The 16,093-nt window shown below is 39.0% G+C and overlaps 1 protein-coding gene across 1 annotated transcript in view; it reads left to right on the top strand.

The window, feature by feature from the left end:
* LOC131706758 (uncharacterized) overlaps window positions 1–12,783 on the top strand; it is a 75,980-nt gene extending 63,197 nt beyond the window's left edge. Inside the window, exon 4 of the mRNA XM_059008442.1 lies at window positions 12,526–12,783. Within this exon, the coding sequence (XP_058864425.1) occupies window positions 12,526–12,783 (258 nt within the window). The remainder of the gene's footprint in view (window positions 1–12,525) is intronic.
* Window positions 12,784–16,093: the final 3,310 nt, after the last annotated feature.

The raw sequence follows: 16,093 nt of genomic DNA, 5'->3' as shown, positions 1-16,093 counted from the left end.
GCCCCGCCCCTGTGTGCATATTATGTGTTATATGTTGCGTGCGTGTGTAAATGTTGGTGTATAGATTGGTACACGGGATATAAACGGGTCTGTGTTTCACGTGTGATTTAAAAAGGTAGATTTATATTTAGGCACGAGGAGGGCACAAATCACTTCACGTGCTGGTTAAATGTAATATGTGAGCACGGGGTTGCACAGAATTAATTCACGTGCTGGGATTCAAGTGAATAATTAATTAGTAATTGAATCCCAGCACAACAGTATATATAGAGACACGTAGCATTCAGTCGGGGTTGGGTGTTCGGTGAGTGGAGAACGGGATTGGAGACGGAGGTATTTGTGTAAAGAATAATAGTTAAAATCTGCTCACCGTGTTTTGTTCGTCTGTCTGTGCACTGTCTAGTCCGTTTTGTTCGTCTATTTATTTTGGCCTCAAGTGCCGTGTGCTGTGTTTTGTTGTTTCAAACCTTTTATTTTCTGTTCTGTTTATTAAATGCTGAGCGAAAGCATTCGCTCAGCTTCACCAAACCACACATCTCTGTCTGTTTATTTCCTGCATCTGGTCTGACGCCACCCACTCCGGCCGTCTTTGTGACACGGCCATATAGTTTTGTGTGGAAGCGAGGAGATTACAAAGAGAAGACTTTAGTTGAGTATCAGATAGCTGAACGGAGGAACAGTCAGGGGGAAAGGATGAGCCGAGGGAACCAGACACCTGAACCGGGGAATCTGTACCAGGAAGATGGCAGGCTTGCAAAATAAAATTATTGGTAATTGAAATCCAGATGAGGTGGTGTTGGAGTTGCATGTTGAAAGGGGAGGAAGAATATTAATAATATGCACGGTAGATTGATTATCACAGAAGAATAAGATGGATTTTTCCTGCCATATTGGGCCCCAAAGATAGGCTGCGAGGAATAGTTCAAGGAAGGCTGCAGATTTATTCTGAGGGGATAGAGATTGGATTTCCAGAGGCTAAGCACTGGAGACCATTGATTGAGGAAAATGCAGCCGAAACCGGTGGATGAAGCATCCATATGAAGCGATGTAGAGGCAGTCACAAGCGTGAAGTTTGGCAGCTGGATAGCGAGGGCGGGCATAGCAGACATTGCTGTGGCTGATGCAGGGGAGGGGCGGATTTCAGACTCCAGACTCATAATCCTGTTCTCAAGCACTTCCAGGTCAGAGACTGAGGAAAAACAAGCATTGAGAGGTTGAATTAAGTGTTTAATGTCAGTAAATATTTGTAGACAAAAGTCGGAGAAAGAATCTGACGTTGCAGGGTGAGAAAGTACAGCAGGCTGTAGGAATGAATGCAAGGCAGGAGAATTGAAAGCTGGCACTGATGGGGAGGGGTGTCCGCTGACAAGCCTGGATTGCTGAACTGAAGCCAGTGGAGGAAAGACAGGGTTGTCTGAGATGCATTTACAGTATAAAGAAAATAAATAAATTAAATTGCTCCCTTTTGAAACTGGGATTCCTTTTTTAAAAATAATTTTCAAAAGCTTGTCGATGGACCAGTCTTTACAGAAATGCCGAGCTGGTGGATCTTCCCGGGATGTATGACATTTGGAACAACAGGGCGGATTGGAAGGGATGGGATCCGGGGATAAGCATGGCATGATCAACAGAAGTTGAGGCAGCAGGTTCGTCCGAGGCAAAGGGAGAGAGGCGGTAGATCGGTTTCAGCTAGAGTAGAAACAAAAGGATGGACGGATTTCTTTAAAGATTTGTTCCCTGGATTTTTATGTTAAGAATGACCAGCGGTAGGAGAAATGCAGTCGCCGCCAGAATCCAAAGAGAGAGAAAACTGCAATGGGTGAGTATCCATTTTAATATTCATTTTACTCTTTTTTAAATGTATTTATGTATTTATTATTTAACAATTAAGTATGAGTCTGCATGGTGTACGCAAATGAAAAAACAGACAGAGGATGAGTGTTCGACCCAGGGATTAAATAGGGAGGTTAATTGATAGATTGCTTGGTTAGCTAAGGAGAAAAACATACAATGATTAAAAAAAATGTTCTCAGGTTCCATGCCTTACCTTTAGGAAATGTGTTACACTTGCACTTCCTGGGTCATGTCACCTCAGCAGAGTCTTCTGGGTCAAAACATGTTAGTGTTCAGAAGCAAGTCAGTCAATAGGGATAGCAACTGGGTTGTTAATGACAGGAAATAAGCCATTGGAATAACCAAGGAAACCGTTCAGGTGAACTGACCAAGGAATTGCAACTTTATCTAGAACCATAATGCAGTACCAGCTATCATGTACATAGAAAAAGTGAATTTTAGACATATATAATGATTGGTAGTTTACAACAGGTAACATCTATGAAATTATTCTGTTAGGTGCAATCATTTTAAATTATCAGCTCTTTCTTTAAAATATCTCACTTGCTAAATATTAAACATAAAATATATAAAAAAGGTTTAAATAGATTTTACCTTTTTTATATATATTTTTATATAATATATTTTATATAATTATATTTTATATAATTTCAATGATTTGATTGACTTGGAGTTTATAATCCATAATTGATAGGATTGGCCTAGGCATTGCCCAGAAATGTCCAAATAAAAGCTTACAACTGAACTATAAAATATAAACCCAGGCTAGTTAAGGACCAGAATTGGGGTAACGTGTTACTGTAATAATATTACTTGTGTCACTAATTAAGTAATATAATGTGTTAGATTTTTAATGGCAGTAACACTTTTACAGTTACATTCCACAAAAAATAAACAAGCTCGTTTCGGTATCTTTTCTCTGTTATAGATCTACATTTCAGTTTAGTTGTAACCATAAATGTGAACTGCTCTTCACTGTATTTACAGTCAGCACCACAAACCGTCAAACCGGAAACACTTACGGCTTACGACAGTCCCTAAAGACGTACCTGTTATGTTCCTTGAACACATGGAAACCCTGCACAGCTTTCATTGTGTGCATGCGCACAATCAGGATTAACTGGCTTGAGTACAGATCTTAATAATGGCATAACACAGATCCCGACTGGTACATAACATCTTATTCTTCAGTAACCTAAGCTCCTTTTGATGCGATACAAGGACTATTTAGATTTATAAACAAAACATTTAAAATAGTGTGACTGAACGTATGCTTTGAAGAACTCAAATTGCATGCAAACAAAACATACTACAGTATAATTGATGCATAAGTATGTATCTACAAAATACATGTGTATGTATTACCAGTATTAGGTCCTCTGCTATTCCTAATCTACATTAATGATTTAGATTCTGGTATAGTAAGCAAACTTGTTAAATTTGCAGATGACACAAAAATAGGAGGAGTGGCAAACACTGTTGCAACTGCAAATGTCATTCAAAATGATCTAGACAGCATTCAGAACTGGGCAGACACATGGCAAATGACATTTAATAAAGAAAAGTGTAAAGTATTGCACCCAGGCAATAAAAATGTGCATTATAAATATCATATGGGAGATACTGACATTGAAGAAGGGATCTATGAAAAAGACCTAGGAGTTTATGTTGACTCAGAAATGTCTTCATCTAGACAATGTGGGGAAGCTATAAAAAAGGCCAACAAGATGCTCGGATATATTGTGAGAATTGTTAAATTTAAATCAAGGGAAGTAATGTTAAAACTTTACAATGCATTAGTAAGACCTCACCTAGAATATTGTGTTCAGTTCTGGTCACCTTGTTACAAAAAGGATAATGCTGATCTAGAAAGAGTGCAAAGAAATTATCCCGGGTTTAAAAGGCATGTCGTATGCAGACAGGATAAAAGAATTGAATATATTCAGTCTTCTGATTCAAGCATTCAAAATTCTAAAAGGTATAGACAATGTCGACCCAGGGGACTTTTTTGACCTGAAAAAAGAAACAAAGACCAGAGGTCACAAATGTAGATTAGATAAAGGGGCATTCAGAACAGAAAATAGGATGCACTTTTTTACACAGAGAATTGTGAGGGTATGGAACCAACTTCCCAGTAATGTTGCTGACACCCTGGGATCCTTCAAGAAGCTGCTTGATGAGATTCTGGGATCAATAAGCTACTAACAACCAAACGAGCAAGATGGGCTGAATGGCCTCCTCTCGTTTGTAAACTTTCTTATGTTCTTATGTTTGTTATACTCCAAACATTTTAAAAACCTGTTTCACACATTTAATACATGAATTTCCAGACATACAGTTAAATAGTAAACAACAGTCACAACAACTGTTTCACAGGACAAGACAAGAGAAAGAAATATAACGAGTAAAATAACGACTAATATAATGCACTACTTTTTTAAGTAATAAGTAAGGACATTATAAGTAATAAGTTATTTTTTTCAGTAACGTGCCTAACAATGCTAAGGACTAAAGATCCAGTATTAAAGCTCTCCATTATTAAACAAGAGAAAGGTCCATTGCTCAGGTCAGCTTGATGGATTTGTTTTAGTAAACCTGTTGGTCTAATTCCACCAGATCTCATCCACAAAAGTTCTCTTATAGAACACACTGTCGCGAAAGTGTCTTGTAATTCGCGACAGGCTTATTGGATTTTCATGCAGTGGCTTTACCTTCCACGAAGAGGATAATGCTCTGTGATATATTACCTTTCAGAATCCTGGATAGGAGACCTTCTTTCAAAATGCAAACAGTTACCGTTTGTGCAGCAGAGCTGTACGCTCCTAAGGGGATTTGTAATGAGGGTTGGAGAGGTAAACATGGATTGCAATTTTACGTGTGAATGGTATCTGGGCTAAATGTGTTTACCTTTGAAAAATGAATGCCTACAGAAGTGTACTGCTGTAAAGTTAATTTCCCAATAAGTAATCTCAGTTAAAACATATTACTTTTTGTTCCCTGTAAAGCACAGGTAAACCTGCATTTATTTTATTTCTTTTTTGTGATTGTGAATTAAGTGTACATGAAAATTTGAGACACTAATAAGCAGTTCTGGGCTTAGCCCTGGGTTTCCTAACTGTGTTTAGTTGAGTGTGCTATTTTAAAAATCATGACCCAGGAGATTGGTGTAAAAAAAACGTTCCATCTATCTAGCAAACAAGCAACTATTTTATTAAAACCTACAGATATATGTGTGTTTTTTTCATGCTGTGATGAGTGCTATAGATTTACCAGGGGCCTAATTGTTCAAACTGCTGGCACCTGGTCATTTCGATATCATACGTAAACCAGAGCTTGAAGTAAATCAATGTCTATGGCTCTGCCCTAGCTATACTTTATAATGGATCAGGCATGCCATCATTTTGATTTAATCCAGGTCCAGGGCAGTTCTGAAACCCAGAACTGGGTGCACGACTAGTGCTAGTTTACAGCTCTGTTTAAAACCCGAATCAGATTCAAAACCAGCCCTCCAGAGATGAAAGACACATTAGTTTGAGAATCAACAGAACCCTGTATAATGTATAACTCTAATACTATTGTATTTTAAGCAGTCCACATGCTTATTAGCAACATGTACGTGTCCAACCAAGTGATGTATGTTGTTATTGTACAACACCCCTCATTAATTCAATGAGGTCTGTCTTTCCAATTCATTGACATTACGATAAATTGAGCTGTGAATTTAAACAACACACACAATGAGTGGTGTGTTGTGTTGCAATGCAAATCAAAGCCTATACCTGTGTAGTTGCCAGAATCAACTGTCCTCTGCACTCGAGTAGAACTTTCACCGACTATGATTTATTTTCAATAGCATAGCTTCTCACATAAAAATGGACCAATCAATGGTCAGCTTCAAGATGGATTACATGTATTATTATAAAAGATCCTTGAAGAAAGGTCAGAGCTCAGTGAGGTATCAATCAGTGCAACCATGTTACACCAGCCTCCAGTTCTCATTGAAGCAAAGATGAATCATAATGCTTGTCACGAGGGACCAAGGTCACAGGTTAGGGTTGAGGCAGCGTGGAAGGACATGACAAGGGGCCATCATTTATATGACGTGAAATGATGCTGATGGTTTGATGAGGCCAGAGAAAAACAGACCATTAATTCCTTCATACAGTTTTTTTTTTAAAGGATTGTAATTCAATTCCCAGGATACTAAAATGCAATTTGGCACTTGGAATTACTGTCATTGTAAATTGGCTAATTGAGGTTTTTTTTTTTTTTTTAATCTTACACTGAGCGAGGAAATAGAAAGACAAAGGCGGGCATTTCATGAACTGGGTGACCAAAGTTTTCTTACAAAGAAATATTTATTTATTTGACGTATGGGTGTGTAAGGGAACCATAGTGCATGAGTTAGAATGAACAATTTATCTTGTAGTCAAATCCACAAATAATTATAAAATAAAAAAATACTGAAATAATCATACAATGTTCAAATAAATATGCACCTGAGTTATGTATACTGTGTACGTTATTCAGATAAAATTATAAAAAAAACATCATAAACTGGTTGACAGTCATATGGTTATGAAAAAGTAATGTGTCTCTGAATACTAGCACTGATCACAATCCTGCTAGTATAATCTATTGCAAATGAGAGATGTTAGCATATTAAGATTATAACCAAGTCCGTGATTAAAAGTAGAAACTAATGACATATCTGTGTTGTGCATCCTCCTTTAGTACTTTTAAACAGCAATCTTCATATGGATAAGTGTAATTAAAAGGCAATCTGAGTACAGACATTCTTATCCGCAAAAGTACTTTGGCATTTCCCAAGGCTACTCCTTGATATAAGGCACAGCATGTGTTAATTAAAAGGAAATAACAAGCTAAGTTCTCTGTATAACCTTGAAAGTACAGCTTTAATGAGATTTTTGTCATCTGCTTCCCCACCCGGTAAAAAAAAAAAAAGAAAAGCAATCTAATTGTAAATGATATGTTTAACAAAATAAACACAATAATGGAACAGGTCAAAAGACTATGTAAGTGGTTTATCTAGAAGATGAAGGTCATCCCTCTGCCGCATATCAATAATCCAGTGATTGTAACCTCATTATTCAATACGATTGTTATGTGTGTGTTTTGGGATTCCATTCCAAATCTAGGGCACATATAGGAGTTGTATTTGATTACTTATAATTAGGGCTTCTGTTTTTTGGGTTTTTTTAAAAAAAAATTGGGTGCTTATTTTTAGCTATTTTCAAGTTTTATGTAAATCGTTTTTTTCGGGGCTTTCGTTTTTGATATACTGTATGAAATTAGTGTTTTCGGTTACTTTTCAAAATGCGTGAGTTTTTTTTTCTGTCAAAATATGTATAGTAACTCAACAGTACTTGCACACTTAAGTTGTACCTTCTTTCCATTGCTGTCTTCCACAACGAAATCCCTATGGTCACGGGCACATTCTTCTGGGGTTTTTGTGTGTGAGCATTTTTGTACATTTCGCCACAATTCTGTTTTAAATCCTCCGTATCTTAACTGTAATACAGCTTGAAATCCCGCTACGAAGCCTCCATCCTGATTGTAATCTCATTTTAAATCTCGCAAGCAGAGTCTCCAATAGAAATGTAGGAATGTGCTGTACTTCAGTAGTTGGGGCGGGTTTAAAGTATTGAGAACGAATCAATGATAGGTGCAAGTCAGGAAGGCGGGACATTGCCCAGCCACTGGGAAATGTATTTATTATTATTATTGTAGTAGGTTTTATTTTTTAATGGGAATAGGGTAAAGTCAACGTGAACTGATTAACCATTTTCACAGTCTTTCTGGTGTTTTCCGGTGTTTATTGGCTATCCACCGATTTAATTTTCTTTGTATCAGGGGTGTTTTATCAGGTTTTATCAGTTAAAACCGAAAACACCGTGTAACAAATTTTTTTTTTTTTTGGTTCCTGGGTAGTAAGTGTTATTTCCTAATTGCTTATGCCTCAAAAGTATAGAAAATGGCTATTATTCCCCACAAACTTTGCTTTTGTGACCAGGACAGTGATATTTTGAAATTTACCTATTTTCTAGAACATTCCAGATCGATTCAGTGCTGAGTAAACTTGGAGTAACTTCTAGAACTTTCTAGAACTTTCCAGTAATATAAATAGTAGTATAAATACAGGGGCCTTAAGCCCACCAGTTCAGTTTAGTTCCAGCTGCCTAAGTGGATACATATCTGCATTTTTCTGAGATGGCATCAAGGTCATAGGAGACTTCAAAATGGTGGCATTCCTGATGGGTCTCCAAGGTGGTTTTACCAAGTTTCCCTGCTATCTTTGCCTTTGGGACAGCAGGGACACCAAGGCGCACTACCACAGGCGGGACTGGCCACAGTTCTCTGTGGGGAGGAACAACGTCAAGTGGGAGCCACTGGTGGACCCCCGGAAGGTGCTGATGCCACCACTGCACATCAAATTGGGCCTTATGAAACAATTTGTCAGAGCTCTAGATAAGGAGTCGGCAGCCTTCAAGTACCTTCAAGACTTCTTCCCTAAGCTGTCTGAGGCAAAGGTCAAAGCCGGTGTCTTCATCGGACCACAGATAAAGAAGATCCTGGAGTGCAATGAATTCCCCAAGAAGCTCACTAGTAAGGAGAAAGCGGATTGGAACAGCTTTGTCGCAGAGGTTCGGGGCTTCCTGGGCAATCACAAGGCCGAAAACTATGTGGAGCTGGTTGAGACTCTGGTGAAGAACTACGGCACAATGGGCTGTAGGATGTCCCTCAAAGTCCATATCCTTGATGCTCATCTTGATAAATTCAAGGAGAACATGGGAGCGTACTCAGAGGAGCAAGGCGAGCGCTTCCACCAGGATATACTGGACTTTGAACGCCGCTACCAAGGACAGTATAACGAGAACATGATGGGAGACTACATTTGGGGGCTGATTTGTGAAAGTGATTTACAGTATAATCGTAAATTTCGAAAAACTACTCACTTCTAAATCTTTTGTAGTCATTTTTGTATTACTTTAGTATTAATACATGTTAATTTGGATTCATATGTTTTTTTTTCTGACTTTATGTGAACGAAAAGACACAAATTCGCCCGTTTTCTCATTGGAAATAGGTAAATTTCAAAATATCACTGTCCTGGTCACAAAAGCAAAGTTTGTGGGGAATAATAGCCATTTTCTATACTTTTGATGCATAAGCAATTAGGAAATAACACTTACTACCCGGAACAAAAATTGTGTTACATAGTGAAATCAGAGGCCCTACCTATGATTACTCTTCTAAACTATCTGAATGCAGAATGTATCATTTGCTATTGAAGGATATTGTAATATCATAACCCATACATACACACTTGTGAAATGTGGCCTTTCTTTACCAAACACTTATAAGAAATCTATTGCAAGATCACTAGAATGCCAGTGTTTTGTCTTGAAAAGACTCTACAGCTGTGGGCAAAAGTTTTGCATCACACTATGGAATTAACACATTTTGCTTCATAAATTCAAATGAAACCTGCTGATTAATGTTACGATAACATATTGAATTACATACCGCTTTGTAGTTTTCCCATATGCTTAATGAAAAACCGACACCATTTAAAAAATGTGACATTTTGAAATCTAACATGAAATACTGTACTGCTATTATGGCTTCCGGTAGACTTTTGCGATATCATTGTGTAGTTTATTTGATTACATGATGTTAAATAAAATATCCCAAATGTTTTTTTGGGGGGTTTTGTGTCTCAATTCTAAAATTCTAGGTGATGCAAACCTTTAGGTCAGAGCTGGATTGTGTAAATTGTGATAAATAAATGAAAATAATTGTGGCTAGTACATTCACTTTTATTCTGTTCCATACTAAAGACTTTTTCTCTAGTCATGGTTTTATGCTTTGGATAAACTTTAAAAAATAATCAATAATAAAAAATACAGCTGTACATGTTTTACAGATGGATGAAACTGAAGTTTGGTTTCTATGGTTGCTATCAGCATGCTTTTCATTATAATAGTGTGGTTCAGATTATTATCCAGTTCAGACGACAGGGTTTGGACTGGGGAGAGAAGCCATGCCGGTATAAGGGGCCTCATTTATGAAAGGGCGCTAAAATTCATGGTGCATGATAATTGCATTACTGTACAGGTTAATGATTTCCGTATTTGCTGTTGCAGTCGTATTCATTATCGTGTGTAATAGTGGGCATATTATAGTGCACACTCATTTTATTGTGCCATACTATGGTAATCAGAATGAAGATGTGATTTGTATTGTAATGCATGATAATGTATTTAAATGAGGCACCCTGCTCTGAATAATGAGATGAGCTTCATTCACACGGTATTTTCTAAAGGGCAGTAATTGTATTGTACACATTAAAGTGAGCGATAATTAGTTTGTTTGAATACCAGGCTTTAACCACTGATAGATGTGCTATTTAAACCTATTTTTCTGGCCAGAATACTAGTGATGTGCAGTTTGATTCTTTTTACTGACTCGATTCGTTTGATTCATTCAGTTTAGATTAATTCTCAATTCTGATCCTGTGTGCTGTTTGATTGGCTATTTTACTACCTCTGTGAGCTGTGATTGGCTTAATGGGAATGTGTGGCAAAGTGACCGCCCCGTTGTGTATAAATGTGTGTGCACTTATAATAATAATAATAATAATAATAATAATAATAATAATAATAATAATAATTATTATTATTATTATTATTATTATTATTATTATTATTGTTACAGTGCGTGTGTACTGTGTATTATGATTTATTATATATTTTATTGTTGCGACACGGACGAAAGCCGCCGCCATTATGTATTATTGTTTTGTGTTTATTTTAAGAACCTTGTGAAGATGCGTGACTGACCAGCTACTGAGTATTTAATTAGCTGACAGTCACGCATCACTATTAAACTCGTGCAGCCTCTGGCCGAGGGGTAATAAGATAATTACTTGCTAATTAACCCCTCGGCCAGAATATAAAAGCCCTGCAGACTGTCTGCACGGGGAAGTGTTCAGAGTGGAGAAGGGTAGTGAAGAGTCAGGAGGTAAACGACCAGCACGGTACTTGTCTGTCTCACCGTGTTTGTTAGTGTCTGCCTGTTCGTTTGGCCATTGTGCCCTATTTAAGTGTTTTGTTTTCTGCTTAAACCTTTTATTTACAATAAACCGCTGCAAGCAAGCGCATTCACTATTTCACCTCACACTACTCTGTGTTTCTTCCGGGTCTGACGTCACCACTCAAGCCATCCTGTCACAGAATGTCACTCATACAATGCAGAATGCACATGTTGAATACACGTTATATATTATATTGTTTTAAATAATTCTAAAACAATACAGTACATCGATGCAATTTTATAAGTAATGGGCGGGCTGCCAAAAATTGACCCATGGGCCGTGTGTTTGACACCCATACTTAACTATTTATTTTAAACTATGCCATTCAGCTTTAACTGCAACCTATTTAATAAACTGTGATTTACACAAAAAAGCCCTGTTAAAGCTCACAGAAAATTATATTAAATTTCTCACAGAGGACAGGTTTACAGGACATGTGCAATTGATTGTACTCACATAGCACTGTCACCATACAGCAGACAAGGAATACATGTTAAAATGAAATGGTAAGCAGTGCAGTTTCACTTTCCATTGCCTCTGCCTGTCCTGCTGCCGAGTGCTGGGTCAGCTGATCACTCATTTCCGATCAATGTAAGCCACCTCCACCTTCACAATAAGCTACTGACCAAAAGATACGCCTAGACTGCTGGGACTTTTGATATGACGTGGTCACGTGTAGTGTCGGACATTATCGTGAACATTAAATTATTGCTCACAATACATGTAGCGTGCACTGTATGGTATGTAAATTAGCCAAATACTGTGCATGTAATTAAATGTGTTCTCTGTTAGTAAATAGGGCAATAAATGTAGATTTATTGAGCACATTACGCTCACTTCTTTAGGTACACACTAACTCCAAATTCGTAAATGAGGCCCTAGGTGTGTGTGTGTGTGGAGAAAACATGTGGGAATGTGGCTGGGCCCATAATTTAATGATTAATGGGTAATGAGGCTCCAGCCACAGTATAAGAAGGGAAATCACAGGTGTAATGCCGGTGTTGGTGGAGGTACGTGTTGCTGTCATGTTTATGTCCGTGAGTTTTTATGTAGACCTTTTGTTTTGGCCTTTGTGCCTTTTTATTTGTTAATGTGTTTTGTTAAGTGTTTGTATTTGTTATTAAACGTGCGCGATAGCGCTTCACTGCAACTTTCTTGTCTCTGAGTCTCTCTCCCTGCCGGTAACATCTTGGGCTGTGATGCTACCCTGTCACGTTGTGGTGTCAGGAGCGGGATAGCGCCCCTGGAGACTCAGAGCAGGACTGCAGTTGATAAAAAGGGAAAAAGATAAATTTAAAATGAAAAGAGAGGAAACTGTGCACGAGCAGCAGTGCTGGTTGGAGGCAGAAGGGGCTAGCATTGCTGCCAGCATTGCCGCTGCCAACACTACCGCTGCTGGAGTGCCCCGTGCCGGCACTGCTGCCCCACCCCACCCCTCTTCCAAGGGCTGTGGGAAGGCAGCTGGGACACTTACCCCAGCGCTCGCGAGGCCTCAAGTTGGTGCCTCGTCTGTGGGGAGTGGGGGCACTTTATGGTGAACTGCCCCCTCCAAGAGAAGGAGGAGGAGGAGGAACAGCTGCCGGAGTGCCCAGTACCGCACCGCTGGCAGCAGTGCCACTGCCGGAGAGCCCTGCACCTCTGCCAGCATTGCCGCTGCCAGAGTTGCCACTGCAGGAGTGTCCCGCACCCCTGCTAGCTGCATGTCCGGAGGGGTCAGTGTTGCTGCCAGCATTGCCGCTGCCGGAGTGCCCCACACCACTGCCAGCATTACCGCTGCCAATGTTGACACTGCCAGCGTGGTCACTGCCTGAGTGCCCCGCACTGCTGCCAGCGTGGCCACGGCTAAAGTGCCCTAGGCCACTGCCAACATTGCCAATGCCAATGCCAGAGGAGGAGGAGGCAAGGGGACCACCTCCACTACAGTCCCGACTACCACCCCTATGTCTCGACCTGGTCTTGATGGGTCAGAGCCCTCAATCTAGGCTCCCAGATAGCCGACATTGGTGTCCAGACCTTTGGTCGCTGGGCCTAGCTCCCGTCGCTGCATCAGCAGGCACAGGTGGTCACCTGGTCTCCTATTCCCCCTAGTCGCCCAGACGTCGCTCCCCGGTTGCCGGGGCTTGCACCTCTGCCGGCTGTGGCACCTGCCAGGTTGCCAGCCTGCACTCAAAGTGCTTCGTCCACGTCACTTGGGTCCCCTGTTGCCGGTTCTCGGTCTGGGGTCGGGACCAGCCTGCCCTCCAACCCGCCCACGGAAGTCCACAATGAGAAAGATGGACATAAGGGTAAGGGGTTGGTGTTTTAGGGGGGGAGGTGGCCGTTTGCAGCCAGGGGTGGTGTACACGGGGAGTGGTATGTGGCAGGATGTAAGCCCTGCCAGTATAAGGTGAGTGTGTGGAGAAAACACATGGCTGTGGCCATAATTTAATGATTAATGGGTAATTAGGCTCCAGCTACATGTGTATAAGGTAGGGGAATCACAGGTGTTTAGAGAGGTTAATGTCGGTGTTAGTGGAGATATGTGTTGCTGTGTCGCTGTCCTGTTTATGTCCGTGAGTTTTTGTGTAGACCTTTTGTTTTGGATCTTGTGCCTTTTTATTTGTTAATGTGTTTTGTTATGTGTTTGTATTTGTTATTAAATGTGCGCGATAGCGCGTCACTGCAGCTTGTCTCTGAGTCTCTCTTCCTGTCGGTGAGAATTGTGCCGGTGGGCTGTGACGCTACCTTGTCACAAGAGTCTACAGTATTATTGTTTGATTCAAAAGGAATTCTTGCAGAGTTGGCTATTTGACACCTACAGCATAGTTAAATAACGCTTTTTAGTTTTGTATTACTGTTGTTCAAAAACATGGTCTATCCACAATGAAGGACGCCTGCCTTTAAGAAAAATTGTGTGTACCTGTAAAGATGCTGCAGTTCACTATAACTCAATCCTACCATCCAAAAGATTTGAACATACTACACCTGTTCTTGCCCACTTGCATCGGTTTCCAGTGAAGTACAGAGTTATTTTTAATTTTATTAAAGACATTTAAGGCTGTCTCTGGAAACGGCCCTGCTTACATTAATGATGTGCTTTTACCTTATGTCCCTGGACGCCAGTTGAGATCTGCTGAGGCTGGGCTTCTGACTACAATGATAAAATGTAGCTCTTGTGGTGGAAGAGCCTTTACTCATTATGCACCTGTATTATGGAACAATCTTTCAATTGAAATCCGTAATGCTGACTCAGTAAATGCATTCAAATCAAAGCTTAAAACACATCTTTATGCAGAGGCCTTTTTGTAGATTGGGATGGCCTATTTTAGAGTTTTGTTTATATGTATTTTTTTTGTGGATGTTTTTGATATTTTATTATATATTATATTGTATAGTGTGCTTATTTGTAATGTGAAGCGCTATGGGATGCCTTGGCATGAAAGGCGCTATACAAAATAAATTTGATTGATTGATTGACAACAAATGGAGGCAGATGTGTCCTATTCTGAGTACATTTTCAGTTTGCTTATTAAATACAGAAAATATTTGCATCAGCCCTAAAATATTCACAGTGCATGATTATCCAGATTTAATTATTGGTCATACTGCAATTCCCAATTGCAATATGCAAAACTAGCTTAGTCTGAGCTGCAGTGCCAGCATACCCTAATGCAGCTTGTTTAATGACTTTGCTTACCCTTTGAGTTCTATTTAATCCGCTGTTCCTTTCAACAAGTGGACACAATTTCATGTATATCTGTTCATCATGTTAATGATTATAAGGTGATGGTTCTACATTATATAAAAAGCCATTTCAAAACATGTGAAGGAGATTGGAAATCAGTCTGATTCGTTTCTATCATTAGCAGTGAGATCAGCCTGAGCTTAAAAGTTGTTTCAAGGTGCCAATGGAAACTGCCATTAGTAGTTCAGATTTATATAACAGGCTACATAACTGACAAATGGGTACTAAATCGATCTCGGATTATAAATCACAATATATATGTCGGAGAATCAACACGAGTTTAGCCGATCGCTTCGTGGAACATCTGAGAAGTATAACATATCTACATTTCCTGTTGCCAGACATTTTAACACAAAATGACCACACTGCAGAAGACATCACAATGTGTGGGATAAATCATTGCTATGGGACAAATACAGCCAGGAAACAAAACGTAAATTAATTTTCAAATTAGCCACTTTGGAACCTGTTGGAATGAACATTCCATTCTGAAGTCATGATGTCATCATCCTCCGGAACTTTTCTTTTGAAAAACAACTTGTTTTTAACCACACCTTATTTTCGCACTGCTTTTTCCATCCAGCTGAAGAAGGACTGATATAATTGATTTGTTATCAATTATTCACAGCACCAATCAAGTGAACAAGACAAATAATCTTTCGACTAAAACATAAAATAAAAAGCATATCCCACCTTTTCCTTAAAAATACGTTATTTTTTGAAGTTCAGTTTAAATCACTGTTCCTGAATTATCAAATATATATATATATATATATATATATATATATATATATATATATATATATATATATATATATTTAAGATTTTGTAATATTGACTTTATATTTACATTATTATTATTCATTAAATTCACTTGCAATTTGAACCTTAACACGCGTTTATTGTCTTTTTATTTATCACAGATAACATCCATGTATTATAAAAAATAATAGATGGGCTTCAGTGAGCTACAGGAAAATAATTCCATCTCGGGTTTCTGTGACAGTTTATAAACTCCTCAACCTAACAGTCTCGTAGTTTATGACGTCACATAAACCCGATTTGGAATTATTGTCCTGTAGCTCACTGAAACCCATCTACGGACCCGGACATAAACAAACAAGATAGCTGCTTCTGCATCCAGCACTCAAAGAATATCACGGACATTTGCAGAGCTTTTTGAGATGTTATAGTATTAAAATAATGACTTGGATCACATTATTGAGGAGTTTGGTGATAAAATGACTGATCAGGAGATGATTTATCAGTATGCACGACTATAAAGAGGTACGCGAATGAGGGGTGGGGCGGGGCTGGAGATGCAGTACTGAGTTTCCTGTTGATATGCAGTGCTTTTTAAACCTGTTTTACTGTGAAAAAAAAAACTTTTAAACAGC

The sequence above is a fragment of the Acipenser ruthenus genome, chromosome 37, assembly GCF_902713425.1.
Source record: "Acipenser ruthenus chromosome 37, fAciRut3.2 maternal haplotype, whole genome shotgun sequence".
Classification (NCBI taxonomy): domain Eukaryota; kingdom Metazoa; phylum Chordata; class Actinopteri; order Acipenseriformes; family Acipenseridae; genus Acipenser; species Acipenser ruthenus.
The sequence above is the reverse complement of the archived record's forward strand: the minus strand, read 5'-3'. Positions and strand labels throughout refer to the sequence as shown.